Here is a 19,968-nt window from a genome sequence, read left to right on the forward strand (position 1 = left end):
CCTCACTGCGTTGTTTTCTGGGCCTTACCAAGTTTTAAACAAAGGTAGTTAGGTTCGGTAGAATAACTGCTATCCCGGTTGAAGTTACGAAACAACAATAGAGATAACATGTACACTACAAAACAAATAAAGTTACACTAATGATCTTCGCTATCACTTTGTGATTTTACTGCAGCAAAAGACTACTTAAATATGAGAGCAGTTAATATTCGTGCAACCTAACGGATACCCAACAAACCGAAAGTAATTGAAATACAGAATGGCCGCCTCATTTCAAACCGTTCAGGGTCGTTGGGACGATACTGCGGGTGGCTTTGAGTGAGCCTGACATTTCTTGCCGTCCCGACTTTTCAGCCCTCAAGAAAATGAAGTTAACAGATATCCTTTCCATCAGAAAAATTGTCCCGTTTATGCCGTGTGACAGGTGGTTCCGAAGAGACAATTTAATGAAATTCGCTTTCGTAAGATATGCACAACATTTTAGTAATGAGTGAAGTTTTTCAAAGGTCGAACGGCCCGATGTCATAAACTAGGCACTAGCCGTGTTATCAGGGCTTTCCAGTACATGAAAGATGTAAGAGAAGTTCGGAGGAAAGAAATGAAATCGTTGTGGATGGAGCGTCTGGAAATAGCTAGTGAACAGTGTGGTCTACCCAGTGCAAGAGCATTATGTGAAGGCTTAGCCCAGTCAAATATCGCTCTTAATAAAAACATGCTACAAATTTTGTCTATTTACGAGCCTCGTACGTTCTCAGTAAGTCCCGCTCTTTACAGTTGTATTTCTCAGGCTTTGGTCGATTTGTCTAAACAATATCATCTTGAAAAGGGAGTATCTGTCCCCAACATGTCTTCGCCTCAAAGAGTTATTACCCAAGGGTTGCTAACTTTGCCTGTTGTCCCGGGAAATAGAAATTTGTATGAATAATTTTGTTTGATAACAGTAAATTAACAAATAAATATCTGACATCATTCTTTTTGTTTTCGACACTTATTTTAGCTGCTCATCATTACCATGAATTATAGTATTTTGTTTCATTTAGTTAAAAGAGTCCTGTTGGGTTTCCAATGTAAACCCGGATTCACATATTTGTTGGGAGTTTTAGGAAGTAGCTATGCTCAAAAGAATCACTTGATCATCCTGGAAATCAATCGAGGTGAAGGAAATACCATTTGCACTCAGATGAGAGTTTCTCGCAGCAGAGACCCAGCATCAGTTACACGATCCAGCTTCACAACTCTTGACCACATACGTTCAGTGTGGAATCAGTTAAAGTTTGGTTGGTCCATTCAGTTCTGGCCGAATTTCGATCAAAATGCAATAATATATATGCTCGGTCGGTGCTATTTCGCTTCTACTTCTGGTTAGTTAACGCGATTTTTTGCTTGTTATGGTGTTTCCTTATATATCTGTCTGTTGTAAATGTGTCCACATTGTTGTGACTACAAGTATTGGAAATTGACCTGGTAATAACCAGTTCGTAAGAATGTAAACTAACGAATTGTTTCCCGTCAGTAGTTCCGAGTTCTAGATGACCATCTAAATTGCAGAGTATGTTACCTAAAGGCTGAATTTCTTGTAGTCTCTTAGCTATCTCATCACCATATTCGATTATTGTCAATTTCCGTTCCAGTTATTTCATCCTAGTTTACAATCCATCATGCAATTTTTTCTCCTAGTGTTGGAAAGTATTTCAAGTTAAACCGTAAACTAATTTGGTCAATAGGAAATCTTATGTTTTAGATTACATGTATCTGTCTTCCTTATTTGTAAGCTATGTAACATTGGTGTCTCTGAGCAAATACCTAATGCTGAAGGGAACTAGGCTTGTGGTGTTTATGTTATAACGATAAAATCATATGCTCCTTCTGTCACATGGGGGTGGAGGTGATTAGACAGTTAATAAAAGTAATACAACTCAACTATGAGCACTTTTGTGTACTGAACATGAGCTACACCAGTTATGCAATGACTTGTAATACGATATAGCTACTCACTTCATTACCAAATAATCGGAAATACAACTACAGTTTACGTTCATTCTCTAAAAATGATTTTTTAAGTAATCAAATTGAAATTTTTTGGAAAGATTCTTTTAGCCGTCATCACGGTAGGTAGTGCCCACAGATCTAATTATCTTACAGTAGTCAGTGAATAGGGCAGTGTCATTCTATTGTTTTGTCATTTCGAATGGGCTGACACCCTAAAATTTATGACCATGTTGGCGTTGATGTTAGGTCAAAAACTTTAATGACTGATGAAGCAATGTCTGTATGGGTTTGTTGAGTTTTATTGAAATAAAAAACCGGCGTAGATTAGACAATCATTGAAAACTTGGAAGCCCTGGACGGCCGTTTCGTCCTTGTATGTAACTCTTCAGCAGTGGACACCCACATCTTCACACCCGATACAACTACATGCTAACTATATGGGGGGAATATTCAATATTGCTCCTAGGAGACTCAGAACTCTAAAGGATAACTTTATTGTCTATTTCCAGCAAATTCATCACAAGTGTTCCGTATCGTTGTATTTCCGAATAAGTTATCGGTTAGACTTTAGAAATGTAACTACGAAAGGTCCTTGTTCATTCGCTAACATCTACACCAAGTTGTGGTAGTTTTATTTACATGAGCAAAATAATTTTTTTTAGCTAATTTTATTTACGTTTTTCATACTTCAGACAATTCCCCAACTATCCCGAGGGATATAATTTTGGATGGAAATTTTTCAGATTTTGCTTCAGACTTTGCAAGTAGATTATGGTTTACTTATCGTGATAACTTCCCCCCATTATTAAGAAGTCCTTCTAGTACCTCTACCAATAATATGCCGTATTCACTATCTACCAAAAGACCAGCTTCGTGTGACTGTGAAAGTATCCAAGCCAAAGTTGACCTATTTAAAACTCAATCAAGTATGTCCCACTTATTTTAATATGTATACACAGAAAACTTATCAATTTACAGCAAAAGTAGTCATTCTATTCCACTATCTACAAACCATGTTGGGCCGAAATCCTCGAATATCCCGAGTCCATATATTCCTCTATCTGTTCAGACATCAGATTGTGGATGGGGATGCATGTTTCGATGTGGACAAATGTTGCTTGCTCAAGCTCTGGTAGTTCATTTTTTAGGCAGAAATTGGAGGCTAACAAAAAATCAAAGGTTTGTTTATGATATCTTTTAGCAGTACACATTAAACCTCACTAATGATTTTCAAAAACCTATAAAGCTTACTCACCTGTCTTATTTACGTTATTAACATATTGGTAGTATTCATGAGTGTACCGGACATTTGTTTTATGAACGTGTTGGTGGCATAGCGAACAGCGACTAAAACCATAAAGTTAGTGAGCCTTCTCTTCATTGTATTCACTTCCTACCAAAGTAGTGTTACTGATATCCTTTTATATCAGCAGTAATTTCCGTCCAAAATAAATTCCCTACGGTGAGACAGAAGTGTAAAGTAATAAAATGTCTTCCCAAAAAGACTTTTAACATATTAAGTTGCATAAATATATAACTGATTTTCGATCAACATGGATTATTTTCGTATATATGTTCATTCCAAATTCCTCACAGTCAGTCAGTCAGTAACAACGTAAGATTTCGTACGTACTTGCATCAGTTAGAGTTGCCACACCACATTAGCGCAGAGATGCAGTTGTCGATTCAAATCCCGTGGTGGTAGAGGTAGTAAGAGTATAAGCAGTAATCGAAAAGATTAGGGTTTGAAGATGTTATTCGAGGAGTATAATCCAGTTAAATAAATTTGGAAAGAGGAAAAGGGGACACGAAGAACTCAGAAAACTAGAATTTGGGAGAACACAAAGAGTGTATGCACCTGTACCATTGCAAACGATTTTGAGCCATGTCATTCAATTCCTTACAGATTGTCCGGCAAATTAAATATTGGTTCACACTATACTACTTGTCAAAGCCCTACTGTTATATTATGTTTGTTTCCTCCGACAAATGGTTAAACTTTAGTCTACCATCAAAAACCAAGATTAAAATACAGGAGAATATGAATTCCCCATAAAACTAATGACACTAACCACCAGCATGTCAATGGATTTGGGAAAAAAATTACGAAAACGGTAACATGAAGAATTAATCGTGCGCTTTTGCAGGTATTGACACCAAAGTTGAATTTATTGTTCTCTGTTCTTGTTCTGTTAAAAAATTTAAAAAGGTATCATTCGCATAATAGTCTTTGTTCATTCCTGTCTATTTTTTACTTTTTGAGTCACGTTGAGTTGGCGGATATAAATTTTTTCCTCAGAGGTAACAACACATTAAAACATAACCTTTCTTGTAGGTCTAAAAACAGTTGACCAATAAATGCTATTTTGACTTAACCACTTGGATAAGTAGAGGTGTACTGATGAAACATTTGTTGCTTGTCGCTGTCTCAATAAAATTCGTTGAAGATCAGAAGTATAAAATACAGTTGTTGTTATGTTTTACATAGTAGAATTTTAGCATGAGCAGAATGATAGCTATACTAACTATTGTTCTTTAACCTGGTGAAAAAGAAGTATTTCCAGGCCACTAACGTTTCTAAAACCTATTAAATAGTTTCGGAATGAAATCTTCATGCACCACTTTATCTGCATAAAGAACCAAACAGGTTTTAGACTCAGTTGAAAACGTATTGGTTAATTATTCACGCTTTACCGTCCAGTCAATTACCAAATTCTTTCACCAAACCTAATATTTACATCAAAAGTTTATGTAGAATTACCATTTGAGTTAACAACAGCCAGTAGAACAAAGCTAACCTTGTTCACTGTCTGTCTATTTTTGCTCTTGGCGCGATTTTGCTTGAAGTACTAGAGTTTGTAGCGTTCTGCTTTTTATTGCCCAAAAGTATTCTCTGCACCGAGACTAATTTATATATAGTTCAGCAACTACATGAAGTCTTTTAAACATTGTGCTTAAATACCTGAGAATATGTGACACTACATTCATTTTATGTACTATACCTCCGAAGTTAATTTTCATCGGTGCTCAACTTAAAAGTAAAATAACTAGTAATTGAAAGTTCTACTTAACTTTCAATTCAGTTTCTTATGTCGATCTTGTGTTGTGAATTGTGACAAAATGAAATAATTCAGTAAAGTTTAAAGTTTCATCCTCCTACCATATGCTGCTTATATTCATTTTAATCATTCTAATTGCATGTTATTAATGAGCTTCTACATTGATGCTATGGTAATTTTGATTATGCTTACACAGATAATCATAAAATTAACGAAATGTACTTACAATCATATTATTTTCAGTATAACCTCCTTATAATTACTTATTATTTTGTAGTTTTCGGTTCGCATATTTTCAGGGATTCGGATTTCAGCCTTCAAATTATCAAATGGTTCAATGATTCTTGGTCACCATTTTCTCCGTTATCTTTGCATCGTTTAGTTCAAATGAGTGATAGGAAACCAGGAGAATGGTGCGGGCCAGCTTCAGTTTGCTCGGCAATCTTACGTGTGATGGCAAAAGGAAGTTCTTTGGACAGCCGCTTAAGCCAAGTACAGGTGTATTTAGCTCGCGACAGAGTTATATATCGTGAGGTAGTCACAAATTATTTGATGTCTTTTGAGTATTTCTGTTATATTATGTATATTCGAAATAGACATGAATTGAGGTTATTTTATGAGATTGGCAATAAAGGGTCAACTTAATTGGAATAGATACCCATACTCAAAGCTGAAGATCTCTGTAATCTTGCTGAGTCAAGGGTTTGGTTTCTACTAGCCATATCTTACCTAAACTACCAAGAGGCGCTTTTTACTATACAATGTATCTACCACGACAGGTTATTCATTTACGTAGAGTTAATCAAAGTTGTTCTAGATCCCCAAAAGTGTCAACTGATTTGTCTAAATGGCAACTCTGTGATGTAATCATTTTGTTGTTACAATAAGATGTATAATATTGAAAAACAGTAACTTTTCACATCTTTTCTATTATGAATTTGTCTTTGTTAGCTCTCAGATAATTTGTAAGAGTCAATGTCCTAACTACCTTTACTCCTTCGTTTGGACTAGTTAAAGTGTTCCACAAAGTTTCAGTAAAAGTTCCATTAGTTTATCAAATGATTATATTCTAATATCATTTTGATCCCTTTCAAGCAATTATGTTGGAATTAAATGTAGATCTAAGATCTGATTATTTGATGTAATCGCTATTTAATTTAAATGGCTTGATAAGAATTCATTCCTTAGGAGAAGACAAATTATGTACATAATATAAGATTTTTCGACCTATCTTTTGTTATTTATCTCAGTAATCTGTCAGGTACTAAAAATTATGAGTGCAAAACTAAACGTGTAACAAAGTACTGTTCCTGTAAATTAATAATCCACTTAGATATTCTAGAGTTAACAGTTAGTATAAAAACGTTTTCATTACCAATTTGATTACTACTTAAATTTTGGAAGAACTAAACATCTACTTTGTTTTAACCGGAGATTCTTCAAAATTGCAAATTCGTCCTATATTGGAATCAAGATATAGTGTCTTAAGGCAACCACATTACCTTTAGATGCACTGAACCAGAATCTGTTGATCCATAAATCCGACTTTACCAAATCTGTTACTAAGATTAATATATTGAATACTGTTAAATAAAAACCCAAAAGTTCTTGTCAATATAGTTCGTCGTTTTCGCAGTATGATTTTATTATCAGTAAGTAATCGTTTCTATCAACAATCTTTGTCGTCACCTAAAGTTGACTAATTCTGTTATATCATCAACCATCGCGAAATAAGACCGCGCTTTCTTTTAAATGAAATTACCGTCTTTTTATTTTCTTATACCAAGGAAATTATGGATGTTGCAAGAGGTTCACACACTTCATATCAGTATCAACCTAAGATGTATTTCACTGATCACACAGCTTTATATCGTTCACAATCTGGTCAGACTAATGGTACGTACTAACTGTAAATTTGACTTTTTTTGTACATATGTCTATATATTAAAAGTTTTGGTTTTATTCGTAAATCATTTTTTCAGTATATAAGATCATAAAAATTAATGAATCGGCGGATAAACGGTTAATTGTTAATTAAATCTCAAGTTTATCAATCTTAAGTAACATATAACCTCGCACAAATGTTCATCCACCCAATTTACTTCATTTCATATCAGGGCAACAAAAAAGGTCAGTATGGGAGGTTTGTGAAGATTATTGGATGTTGCTGATACGACGAACCGACCGGAATTAGACGTCTATTGAAAAGCAGAAAGCATTAGATAGTTGTTTCTCCCTAGTATGAGCTGCTCGCCAATGTGTATACACTATATCACTGGACACTGAACCTAGGACCTCCAGTCTCTCAACAAACGCTTTACATAAAAACCACTGACCTGCCGTCTAATGGTGTACAGGTCTAATTTCACTCAATTCCCGATAGTGAATAGCCATCTTCGATTGTCTTTAGTAGGTTACTGCCGCACATCTGAACTTCACTTGTCACAAATTCTCATTATAATCCCAGGATTATCTCGAAACTAACCACTAGTAAGCACGTGGTGTTTATAAGTACGGGGGTTTTGAGGAGATTACTAAATGTTATTAATAATGAGAATGGAAGGTGGTTGTGTAATATCGCTATTTAACGGAACTTAGAGATGCATATTATTGGATGCTGACTCAGTGATCTAGTTGTTAAACGTTCACCACGAGACCTAAGGCTCTGGTTTGATCCTCATTGTATTTATTTATTATTTATTTGAACACAAATACTGGTACAAGAGGGCACCAAATACATATGCACCACAAAACAATGAGAATTTGAAGAGAGGAAGGAAAAAAAGTAAGGAGCGTAAAAAAAGCAATGACGTACAGATTAGTGTAAGATAGTGTAATAATAATAATCGGGGAAACGAAAAGGTACAATCAGAAGAAATCTTTCAGTTCAGGAAGAAGCAACCACTTTTTATGAAGAAAGTAAAAGAAGGTTACAGCACGATCGCCACTGGCTTCTATTCTGAGCCATATCTGATAACGTCTCTAGCCACTGTGTCGCACCATTTCTAGGACCCCAACCAGGGAGGAAGGACCAACAGAAGCCAGTCCTTTGCAGCTTTCTTTCATCCCACGACACCAAGCCATACATTGACTACTTTGCTTCTTCCAACCAGTCCCAGCGTCGGCAAATAATACACGACGTGAAATTCTCTGGGACGACATTCGTAGAACATGTCCAAGCCACCGAAGTCGGTGTTTCAAGATGGTGACACCAATTGCATTATCATCTCTGTGCCCCAACACACGATGCCGAACATCTGCATTACTAACATGGTGTTGCCACTGGATGTCAGCAATCCTTCGGAGACAACAATGATCGAAGACAGAGTCGTCTAACGTCCTCAACTCGGAGAGGCCAGGTTTCACAAGCATAGAGCAAAACTGCTCTCACCGACGCGTTGTAGATCCGACCTTTTACAGCCAGACTAACATCACGAAGGCGCCAAAGGTGGCCCAGATTAGCATAAGCCGCTCTGGCTTTCACTATACGTGCATTGATCTCATCACTTACACCCCCACCAGCACTTATGCAGCTACCCAGATACACGAACTTCTCGACTACGTCTATCTGCTCACCATCCAGGGTGAGTACAGGATTGGAATCCTGCCAGTCTTGTAGAAGTACTTTGCACTTCGAAGGTGCAAAGCACATACCATACCTACGGACACTGATTGCCAACTGATTAAGTGCGGATTGCATGTCTTGGGCATTATCGCACAGTAAGACAGTATCATCCGCATCTCAAGGTCGAAAAGTCTTTCTCCAGGTAACAGATTCACACCGCCATTACTTACATCCATCAGAGCTGTTTCCAGAATGTCGTCGATGGCAAAGTTGAAGAGGAATGGTGAGATTGGGCAACCCTGTCTAATCTCACTGCTCGAATGGAACAATGGTAAAAGGTGATTGTATACCCGCACTCTGCCTGAGGTGTTTGTATATAGAGCCTTTAGGATGTTAATAAACTTCTCAGGCACACCCTTCCTCAATAAACAATCTCAGAGAACAGTCCTGTCCAACGAATCGACTTACTTACTTACTTACGCCTGTTACTCCTCGTGAAGTAGCATAGGCCGCTCACCAGCATTCTCCATCCAACCCTGTCCTGGGCAATCCTTTCCAGCTCCTTCCAGTTCCTATTCATCCTTTTCATATCTGCTTTTCTTTCCCAACGTAATGTGTTCTTTGGCCTTCCTCGTTTCCGCTTCCCTTCAGGATTCCAAGTTAGGGCTTGCCTCGTGATGCAGTTTGATGATTTGCGTAATGTATGTCCCATCCATTTCCGTAGTCTTTTCCTAATTTCCTCTTCAGCTGGAAGCTGGTTTGTTATCTCCCACAGAAGGCTGTTGCTGATGGTATCCGGCCAATGGATGTTGAGTATCTTGCAAAGACAGCTATTTATAAATACTTGTACCTTCTTGATGGTGGTTGTTGTAGTTCTCCAAGTTTCAGCTCCATACAGTAGAACTACCTTGACGTTCGTATTGAAGATTCTCACTTTGATATTGGTTGAAAGTTGTTCTGAGTTCCATATGTTCTTCAATTGTAGGAATGCGATCCTTGCCTTTACGTCTGCATCTGAGCCTCCTTGTTCATCGATGATGCTTCCCAGGTATGTGAAGGATTCTACATCTTCCAGAGTTTCGCCATCAAGAGTGATTGGATTGCTGTTCTCTGCTTTGAATTTGAGGACCTTGGTTTCCCCTTTGTGTATGCTGAGGCCTACTGATGCAGAGACTGCTGCTACACTGGCTGTCTTTGTCTGCATCTGTTCGTGTGTATGCGATAGGAGGGCTAGGTCATCTGCGAAGTCCAAATCGTCTAATTGATTTTGAGCTGTCCATTGTATTCCGTGTTTTCCTTCAGATGTCGAGGTCTTCATAATCCAGTCGACCACCAGAAGACAAAGGAAGGGAGAGAGTAAACAGCCTTGTCTGACTCCGGTCCTTACTTGGAATGCATCTGTCAGCTGTCCTCCATCCACGACTTTGCATCGTAGTCCGTCGTATGAGTTCCGGATAATATTGACAATCTTCTCAGGAACTCCGTATTGTCGAAGAAGTTTCCATAACGTCCTCCTATCCACACTGTCAAATGCTTTTTCATAATCAATGAAGTTGATGTACAGTGACGAGTTCCACTCAACTGATTGTTCGACGATGATCCATATTGTCGCAATTTGGTCAGTGCACGGTCGATCCTTACGGAATCCAGCCTGTTGGTCTCGAAGTTGGGCGTCTACTGCTACTACTACTGTAGCTCTTCTAGAGTTACTCCCGGTCCCGAGCCCGGGTAAAGGAGGAGGGTTGGGCATGGGGTTAGCGCCCCCATCCCGTAGAAAACTAACTCGCCAAAAAAACACCAACGAATCGAAGGCAGCCCTAATGTCAAGAAACACTACGATCGTTGACCTGTGGTAATTATGATGGTATTCTAACATTTGGCGGAGGGTGAAGATATGATCAATACATCCTCGACCAGAAAGAAAACCAGCCTGCTCCTCGCGAGTCAATTTTTCTCGGTTTTTGAACAATCTACGACGAATAACGGAGGCCAATAGTTTGGAGGCAATCGTAAGTAGACTTGACCCTCGATAGTTATTGTATAGGTGACGTGAACCCTTTTTAAAGATAGGGACATTTATCAACTCATTCCATGATGTTGGAAAACTCTCTAACTCCCAAACCTTTGTAAATAACGCAGTCAGTTCTTTAACCAGAAGGCCGCCACCATCTTAAAATAGGGCCGGAGGTAAGTCATCTGGACCCAATGGTTTGTAGCGCTTCAAGAGTTGGAGTTCCTTGCGGACTTCCGCCTCATTTGGTGGATCAGTCGTCACCGGCCATGGAGGGGAGGACAGTCTGACCGATGTTGTCGGAGCAGCAGGCCAGTTGAACTGCCCTTCGAAAAATTCTGCCCATCGTCCAAGACGTCGATGGATGTTAGTGATTGGCATCCCATCATCCTCGCAGATTGTTTCGCTCACACCAAACTTCTTGCTGCCAATGGCTTGGATGAGTTGGAAGAGCTTCCGGTAGTTACCAGATGCAGCTGCTGCTTCCAGCTCAATAACACGCTCCGACAACTAGGCTTCTCGGTCCTTACGCAAGCTTTTCTCAATTTCATTACGTAACATCCTTCGTTTGCGGTCAAATTCACGGCCACCCGGAGTAGACCGACGGGCTTCGATGAGTTGTAAGGAGCCTGAAGGAATCCAGTGCTTATAAGCGGGACGTTTCGCGAACCCACAAGTGACTTCACTCGCCATTTTCATGGCGTCATGCAATTACGACCAATGCTCATCTATACTTTTCGGTGGAATGGTAGCTAGCCTAGAAACTAGCTCGATTCGATAATTACTTGCAACAGAAGTTTCAACCAACTTGCTGACATCAATCCTTTGGTGGCGGTCACTTCGTTGGCCACTGAAAAGGAAAGTAAGATTGGCGTAGACCAAGGCATGATCAGAGTCCAGATAGGTACTCCAAAAGGAGCGGCAGTCTTGTACACCACGTCAGCAGTGCCTGATCGCGATGTGATCAATCTAAGTCCAGGCTTGAGATGCAGAGGGAGGGCGCCAGGTGGCACATGGGCGATGACTGCGCCGGAAGTTAGTGCTAGCCAGAAACAGATTGTGGTCTGTGCACAGTTGCAGTAAACGGTCTCCGTTATCTGTTCTGTGACCAACAACTCGCCATCGGCCACCTAAACGACTCTCTTCTGTGCCTAGACGCCCGACCTGAGCATTCAAGTCTCCGGCTAGTACTACAATATCTGTCGAATGCACATTCTGGAGAAGAACAGATAACTAGTGGTAGGATTCATCCTTGATTGCATCTGGGCTGCAATCTGTCGGGGCATAGACGGAGGTGACGAAAAGACATCGTTTCTCACGCGGATTTCTTCCCGCTTTGATGGAACTTTCTAATCTAACAGCACATAACCGACTGTTAATGGGGATCCAATCGATTAGTGCTGCCTCAGCTCTAGCGCTCAGTGCGACACCAACGCCAGCAACACCAGACGAAGATGTCATAGGGTCCCCGGATAAGCGCACATCAAACAAGCTATTCGAAGCGACAGATAGAGAGCGAATTTGTAGTACTTCACCAGAGTCTTGAATACGGGTCTCGGATAGACAGCAAACATCAATATTAAGACTTTACAAAGACATAGCCAGCCCTATCTGTTGTCCGACCTGCATAAGTGTGCGAACGTTGAAGGCAGCCAGTTTGAATGGTGCACGTGGTTTCAGAAACACTGCTTCAGTACTCGTATTCGGTGGTAGCATACAATTTTCAATCAGGCAGTGCCTCGAGAACGTTAGATAGAGCCGAATTTCCACCATAGGTGAGCTGCTGTATAAGTCGAAAAATAAGGATACACAGAGTGGGAATAAAAGAGAGTGAACAAATGACGTAGTAAGTAATAATAATAATGATAATAATAATAATAATAATAATAATAATAATAATGTGAATCATTTGATTGTTAATCGCAGCAAGAAGAGTATTTTCCATAAATATAGACAGTTCATGATAATTATCTGTGGGCTGTCATACTGTCCGGGTACTTAAACCGAAGCAGGTGGTTTTCTTAGGGGGCCACCCCCCGAGCCTTTGACCTAAAGGTCTGACCCACAAGGCAGTGGAGCATCGTAAGGAGATGCAGTCCCATGGAAGCCGGTGACCAAAAATTGGTTGATACGCCATTTGTTCCCTTAGGATACTGGAGCCCATGTGCACCATTGATTTGGTTTGGGATCCGGTTAAAGCGCCGGACATTCGCTTTTTGTCCTCTCAATTTCATGAACAACACCCCCGCCACGAAAAGGCAGTGAGTAGGACTTCCCTGGCAAAGGCTGTATACGCGTGGCCGTGTGAGATTATTTCGAGAAAGAGGGCGAACCCACCCCACTCTCGGCCATACCAGGGCATTTGAGGTCGTAAATACACACTCCAGAGGAGCCTCATACCGGGACGGAGTAGCTATCCAGTGTTTCCTGGTTTCCTAATAGATGTATAACTAATGTCGAAAGGAAACATTAGATAAAAATCTGAATTAAGTAATATCAGTGATAGTTTACAACAAAACAAGAAACATTGGTAGAATGGAAAATATTGGATATAAAAACCCAAGAGATATATAAACTTAGTAAATCTCCATTGCGACTGATCTCGAACCATGCCACCTAAGGTTCCGTTTATCTCATTCATCCCAAATAGTGTCTGGATTTAATAGCACAGCCCAGTCAATTAGTCAGTCATAATCAATGTAGTGTCTAGCATGAATGTGTGTTAAGCTAAGTTATCATACCAGTTATGCACAACATGGCCCTAAATGTCAGGAGCGACAGTGGCTGGGTTCGCGTAATGAATGTCCCATATATTAAGAAAAATGACGGCCACAATTACCATAAGAATAATATGTAAATATATAAATATCAAAAGAAATAAATTTACAAGGTCCTATCATTAGTGATGAATTTCTGAATAAGTAGTTTTCATGAATAAGCCTAATTGTTTATCTTTCTATAACTGGATTGATGTGTTACCGCAGACAAGACCTGGAAAAGTCTCTAAATTAATCAGTATAGAGTTAAGAACTTAATTGTGGATTACAAGTTCATGGGGTTCATAAACTCTTCCAGCAAGTGTTACCCATTTCCACAAAGTTTGTCTTGTTTGTGTTCTTACCTGAACTGCTATTCCTTATTAATTCTTGTTAATCACCACACAATTTTCCACCGTTCGCTGTCTCATAGTACTGTATTTCTGTGCTACATTTATTTAAATCTTATTGTTTCAAACATTGGTTTCTTGTTATGAATATTAATACAAATAACAATATATATACGTGGCTATACAGAAATAATGAACAAATACCGAATGAAGTTTATATTCACCTATCAAACAATTGTTTAATCTACGGTTACCGAAACTGTACTTATTCCTGTTTGTAGTACCATGACCTAATAATATTGTGTGTCCTACCAACATATCCTATATACAAGTAGAACTTCTAAGTCAAAACAGTTATTTTCATTCCTTATTTTCAAATAGTAGATCAAATAACTTAATTCTAGTTTATAACATGATGAAAAATAGGTTCGGTAAAAGTTATTCATTTTAAATTAGACTTATATAAATAAACATGATTGTTTTCATCTTAAGTTGAACAACGTGCATTTTCTTACTGTCAGCTGATTCTTCAAGATTGATTACAGAATTTTTATTGATGCCAATGGATTTTGTAGTTTTGTCGGGGACGGTATATCCCAAAAACTCATATTTGTAATTTTATCATATCGATTAAATAGCAGTCAATTGATGAACTCGTTGATTAATGTTTAAAATCTTCCATGTCAATATCGATTATATATATTTGTATATATACGTTTTAAATTTTGTTTGCGGGCTCGCTCGTTTTCTGGCTGTTTGCAGAATATATTTTCCATATGAAGTTTGGACTTTCCTTCTAGGTAGCGTGGCTGGAACTCATCAGTAGCTAGATTACTGGTCTTTGGTCACTGAGTCTTGTTCTCGTTCGCGATTAAGTGAACTCGTGAAGCTTCAAGCCTAACAAGTTTAAATCTCAGACTGTAGATCATTCGACATAGCAGATGTTGACGTACATTTTGGCAAAGAAAAATAAAGGCTGTATTAATGTAATGGAAAGCTTACTTTGAGTTTACCAAATGTTCTAATTTACTTTTCGTCAATCTGTTGTGGAAGCCAACAATGATTAAGATGTCAAATCTTAATACTTATTTTCAAACTAACCGCCCTGATTAGCTTTAATTTCAACGCTAATCTGCTATTACTTTACTTATGTATTTGACGTTTGTCATAACATTCAGCTAACATTTCTAGTTGAGGTTAGTTTTCGTTGTAGATCGACATCAGTTAGAGATTACTAAACTGGTGTTTCGTTCTAATTCTCAATTCCTCATTAGTCGCCACCTACATGCTTTCTATCTGATGTCATTTCGTGTGAAAAACTATCTCTACAAACTGCCTAATCAATTAAGAATTGAAAATTCTCCGCTTGAAAGCTAAACAACGATAAGAGTATATACCACTCAATTTTCCGTAATATTGCTTTTTCCTATAGACTCACCCAGCTTCGAACCAACAGCTGTCTTGTTACTCATCCCAATGATGTTCGGAAAAGGAACTCGCATTAACCCACGTTATATTCCAGTGGTGTTGCGTCTATTTTCGGATCCAGCATTTGTAGGCTTGATCGGTGGTCGTCGAAAACATTCCAGCTATTATGTTGGTTGTCAAAATAATTCGTTAATTTACTTAGATCCACATTTTACTCAACCAACTCAAAAACTGAATTCCCCTAAATTTCCAGTTGATGTAAGTATACTTTATTCATTTGAATGCAATTTTTAATCTAATAACCTATATATATATGCGAGCTCAGCTTGTAAAAAGCTTTTGGAAAATTCGTAATATATTGAGATCTATTTATGGGAAATAAAGCATTGAAAAATAACATGACTCCTCAAGTACACCAAAACATGTGTTCAGCGGCAACGGTTCGAACTTCAGAGGCGCTGACGCCCGTCTTGAACAGATTGTGTGTATTTGGGACCAGAATAAGATAGCAAATGCCTTTTTGGAAAGAGGTTGTAAATGGCACTTTAGCCCTCCGAGAGCTAGTCATCAAGGCGGAGTATGGGAACGGATCAATAAGAACTCTACGATCACTGCTGTTTCAGAAGGTATTGACGGACGAGTCCTTGCAGACGTTTTCAATAGAGACTGAAGGAATACTAAACAATCGCACAGCTAGTTAATGATTGTGATAATCTGGATGTGCTTACGCCAAATAAGTTATTATCAGTTCATAGAGGTGTATCATTCGACAAAGCGCGGATGAGTAAAACGTGCTTATATAACAGATAGAAGGAAGCGCAACAACTAGCCAATCTATTCTGAAACAGATGGTTATGGGATTACCTACTAACCCTTCAGGTGAGATCCAAGTGGTTGGACATGAGAAGAAATCTACAACCGGGAGATTTAGCGTTAGTAAACAATACTGGCTCACCGAGAAATCTGTGGCTGGAAGCTATAGTTAGGTCAATTATGGTCCAGATGGATGAGTCAGAACAGTTCGACTGAAGACAGCAACCAAAGAGATCAGCCGGGATATACGGAACCTGTGCCTATTAAAAGTGGTCGATTATTTGAGTGCAACAGTAGCGAAGTTTGGACGTGCTGTCCGCTTGGAGGGAATGTTAGTTATGTCCACAACTAACCAATCAAATGGTTGCTTAAGCTCCCACCACGTCAATCTGGTCTGATATGCCTGCAGACTATTCGTCCTGCATGTGACCTGCCAATTGAAGGACATTATTATTCTATTATGTTAGTGTGATTCATAAATTCTATTCATTTCGATAAGACACGCAATCCGGCCGGTATGTTTGTGCGTCTCACTTAATGACTATAATTCCTTTAGTTATTGTAATAATCTAATTGTTAAGGGTTGCAAACCATCCAAAGCCAAAACAACTCTTGGCTATGTATGTTGATGGAAAAGCCGAACGTATACAATTTCTCGTGTCTTTCAGTCGCCGACTCATTGTCCCAATTACCACTGAAGTGAATTCGGAGGAATCACAAGTGCACACACTCCTAACAAGAAACTTAAGCCATTGTCATGTTTGTCTAGCCCTTCAGGTGCTTATTGCATTCTGTCGACCAGATTGCAGTATCTCCACTAGTTCAAGTAATGACATAGTGTGCAATGTTAGATGATTAGAAGTCAATAGGAAATCCTTGACTTTGTGATAGTTGATACTCGTCAGCTAAGAGTGCCAATAAGTCAGTCGTAGCCCGGTAGTAACGTCTCAGTTTGTGAAGTTGGGTATCGCGAGTTCGAACCACACAAGGAACATCGGTTCACTCAAGACTACACGTACGCCTTGCTAAGTGTGAACTAACACGGAATTTAGGTTCAAGGTTTTCTGTCGATTACCTCCAATCACTCAACAAAAGACTCGGAGTTTAGAAAAACAAAACAGTAAGATCTCATGAATTTGAAGCCGGAGGATCTCGTGACATGTTTAGAACAATAGGAACGGAGACGAGCAAAGCTTTTGCCACAAATGGGAACTAATTTTTGAAGGGATGGGACTGATGTACTTAGGATTTTGTATGCAAGTTTTTATGGTGCTACTCCGCGTATTTATTGGACATACAACGTATAGACATATACTTCCGGAACTTTTGTCTCACTATCAGTATTCAACATTCCTAAGCTTATTGGTTACTTTTCATTATAGCATTTAGCTCATAAAAGTTACGAAATATAGTAAAGTATTGGGTGAAATATTCATCAAGTTTATCATTTAGTTAGTGCTTATTTACTTTGCCAACCATGTGATTCCTCAAAATTTTGACAGTAGCCATTACATTTCCTATATTAGTTTTAAACATTGTACAAAACCAAGCAAAAGGTTACGAAAGTAGCGTTTTTATATTGTCATACAAACAAAACTCAGGTATACAATCTAGTAAGAATACTCAACCCCTTTAATCTTTCGATAACCCTTATTGTGATATAAATACCAAATCTGTTTCATCAGCGATGGGAGAAAAATATTCAAAAATATTCATGCTAATGATATCAAGAAGTCCAAATAACTAATTATGGTGAATGTAATTATAAAAGTCTCATCGTACCCATATACTAGACACGTTTCTCGCGGCAAAATGAATCTCCCAACAAGTTCAATGCTAACTTGAAGTCGGCTACGAGTATCAATATTAAGAGGGTTCCAAGAAGTGTTGTACTGAGTTTTGAAAATTTTATGTATCCCCTTATGTACGTCTGAATAATAATTATTCCCTAAGAATATATATATATATATATATATATATATATATATAGGTGAAAACATAATTATTATCCTTGCAACCTGAACAAAATCACCCTAACCCACTATTTGTAAATCACAATGTATCTGTACCTTATGCTTTATATACCAAGTTTACTGGACTTCTCCACTGCTACTTACTACATTGGCGAATTTCTGGCATACATTGGATAGAAATCCCAAATTAGTTAGTAAGTCTGTCAGTTCACGCTCCTTGGTCAATCACACTCACTTTTACTAACCACGCATCAATTATCCGGCCTAATTCGTCGTTCTAGATCAATAAAAATCCCTACTAATTATTATATTCGTTTTCACATTATGAGTTTCCATACCAGCAATGGTTCTTATTATTTTAAATAACTTGATATTCTGAATATCTATTTTTCAGTCTTGGTACTGTCCTATTCCTAAAACAATGAATGCATCGAACCTAAACTCTTCTTGTGCTGTTGGATTCTACTGCAGGACTAGAGGAGAACTAAGTGACCTTATTGATAGGTTACCTACCCTTATGTCAGTAAGTAATAATCTCCAGGCATCAACCAGGAGCCGACCTGTTGCATTCACTGTTGAGGTGCTAGGTCTTGACAAGTCGAAAAACAGACCTTCGTAGCAGTATTGTTTTTCCTAACGCCTGAATGTACTTTTTTTAAATGAATTACTTCAAATGTATTACTTCAGTATATTAACAATTATTATCTTAATAGTGTTATACATGGCTCCACATTTGTTTTTCATCAAAATGAACTCTGTTTAATAAAAAGTAACTAGTAATTGAAATAAGAATTATTTTAGGGTAACTCTATAGCTTCGCAAAGATTTAATGTAAGTATTGCATTACAAGTGGAACGCTGCCATGTTTGGATACTGTATTCTGGAAAAGTTATATTGACAATAATGAATCCAGTGGTTCTAATGCAACAGTATATAGGGAAAAATTATTGGTTACCATCGAAATGACATATATGTTGTCACATATGTGTAGGATTTCAGGGAATGTTAGTTTTTACTTGAATATTCAAATGCACTAAGAATTGGTCGAAAAGTCTTTCAACTAGTCACACATATCAACTTCATGGGGACCTAAAATTCCAGGAATACAAGCTTGACGTCTTAGTTTTGCTGCTTGTGCCTGAGCAATCTCAGCTTCTCTTTCTTCCAAATATAAATCAGATAAATCTTCTCCAGCGACCTCGCGTATCTGAACAAGGAAGTCGCGTACGTGTTCACGAAATGCTGCTACATCTTGATCAAATGAAAATAGTCCATCAATGAAAACTCGAATCTGTGTTTCTTGAAGGTGAGGGAATACTTGCTTTAGTAACTGACTCAAGCTTTGATGTACATATTGTACATTTACTTTTGAACCTTGTACGGTCGTTGACTCAGGAGCATCACTAAGAGGGACTGTGATTATGTCGTTCTCCACTATTTTAAACATATAAGCCAACAACGATGACTGAAGAGTTAAATCTAAAAAGTATTACAATCGTGAGAAACAGTCAAGTTGATATCTACGATAAGACATTTAAAATATAATGGGGGTTCCTATTAACAGATATACCGAAACACCTACTAAATGACAGGCTTCACAACATTACATGCCTGATCGAACAATAGATTATTCATGATTACGCTGGGATAACAAAGGTGCTAAGATTAGTAAAGTGAAAATAGATACAGTTGTGTGTCTACGAATACAATTCTTTCCAATTCGATAGATATTATCGAATGAATTTATTAGGGAGTAGCATGCTTAGACCTTATTTTGTGTGCAATCATAAGGCAGTGACTTCATAACTTGCAGGTTTTCAGCAATAAAGTTACAGGCTTGTACTCGCTCCACTTATTTGAAGCGGAAAATTTATAAGAAATAAAATATACCACTTAAAATTTTAAGTTAACACACGAAAGAAAGATGGCTCATAAGTGGTTGAATCAGTTACTAATTTGCAAAAATTTATGTTACGTGTTATGGCATTGGATACATAGTCGTATGCAAGTCAACACATTAGGGT

At 38.2% G+C, this 19,968-nt stretch overlaps 2 protein-coding genes across 7 annotated transcripts in view; one reads left to right on the plus strand and one right to left on the minus strand.

Annotated features, from left to right (window-relative positions):
• On the plus strand, positions 1-18,672 carry ATG4C_1 (Cysteine protease atg4c). 5 transcript variants are annotated; one of them, XM_051208933.1, is made up of 9 exons: positions 1-461; positions 497-754; positions 788-1,361; positions 2,682-2,915; positions 2,949-3,168; positions 5,348-5,582; positions 6,836-6,944; positions 15,163-15,416; positions 18,339-18,672. In XM_051208933.1, exons 3-9 carry the CDS (start codon positions 1,013-1,015, stop codon positions 18,561-18,563), a joined length of 1,626 nt encoding a protein of 541 aa, XP_051074339.1. In that variant the 5' UTR covers positions 1-461; positions 497-754; positions 788-1,012; the 3' UTR covers positions 18,564-18,672. The 5 variants fall into 5 exon arrangements, with proteins under 5 accessions (XP_051074339.1, XP_051074338.1, XP_051074337.1 ...); XM_051208932.1 differs by having other exon boundaries at positions 2,682-2,753; positions 2,800-2,915; positions 2,949-5,582; XM_051208935.1 differs by having other exon boundaries at positions 271-461; positions 5,326-5,582.
• XPO1_1 (Exportin-1) overlaps positions 18,615-19,968 on the minus strand; it is a gene marked incomplete at its 3' end in the record, with an annotated part of 16,784 nt that continues 15,430 nt past the window's right edge. The window contains exon 13 of one of the 2 annotated variants that reach the window (XM_051208938.1): positions 18,615-19,423. In XM_051208938.1, coding sequence (XP_051074342.1) covers positions 19,005-19,423 — 419 coding nt within the window. The remainder of the gene's footprint in view (positions 19,424-19,968) is intronic. The other variant, XM_035730700.2, reaches the window with a different exon arrangement.

The sequence above is a fragment of the Schistosoma haematobium genome, chromosome 1 (genome assembly GCF_000699445.3).
Source record: "Schistosoma haematobium chromosome 1, whole genome shotgun sequence".
NCBI lineage: Eukaryota > Metazoa > Platyhelminthes > Trematoda > Strigeidida > Schistosomatidae > Schistosoma > Schistosoma haematobium.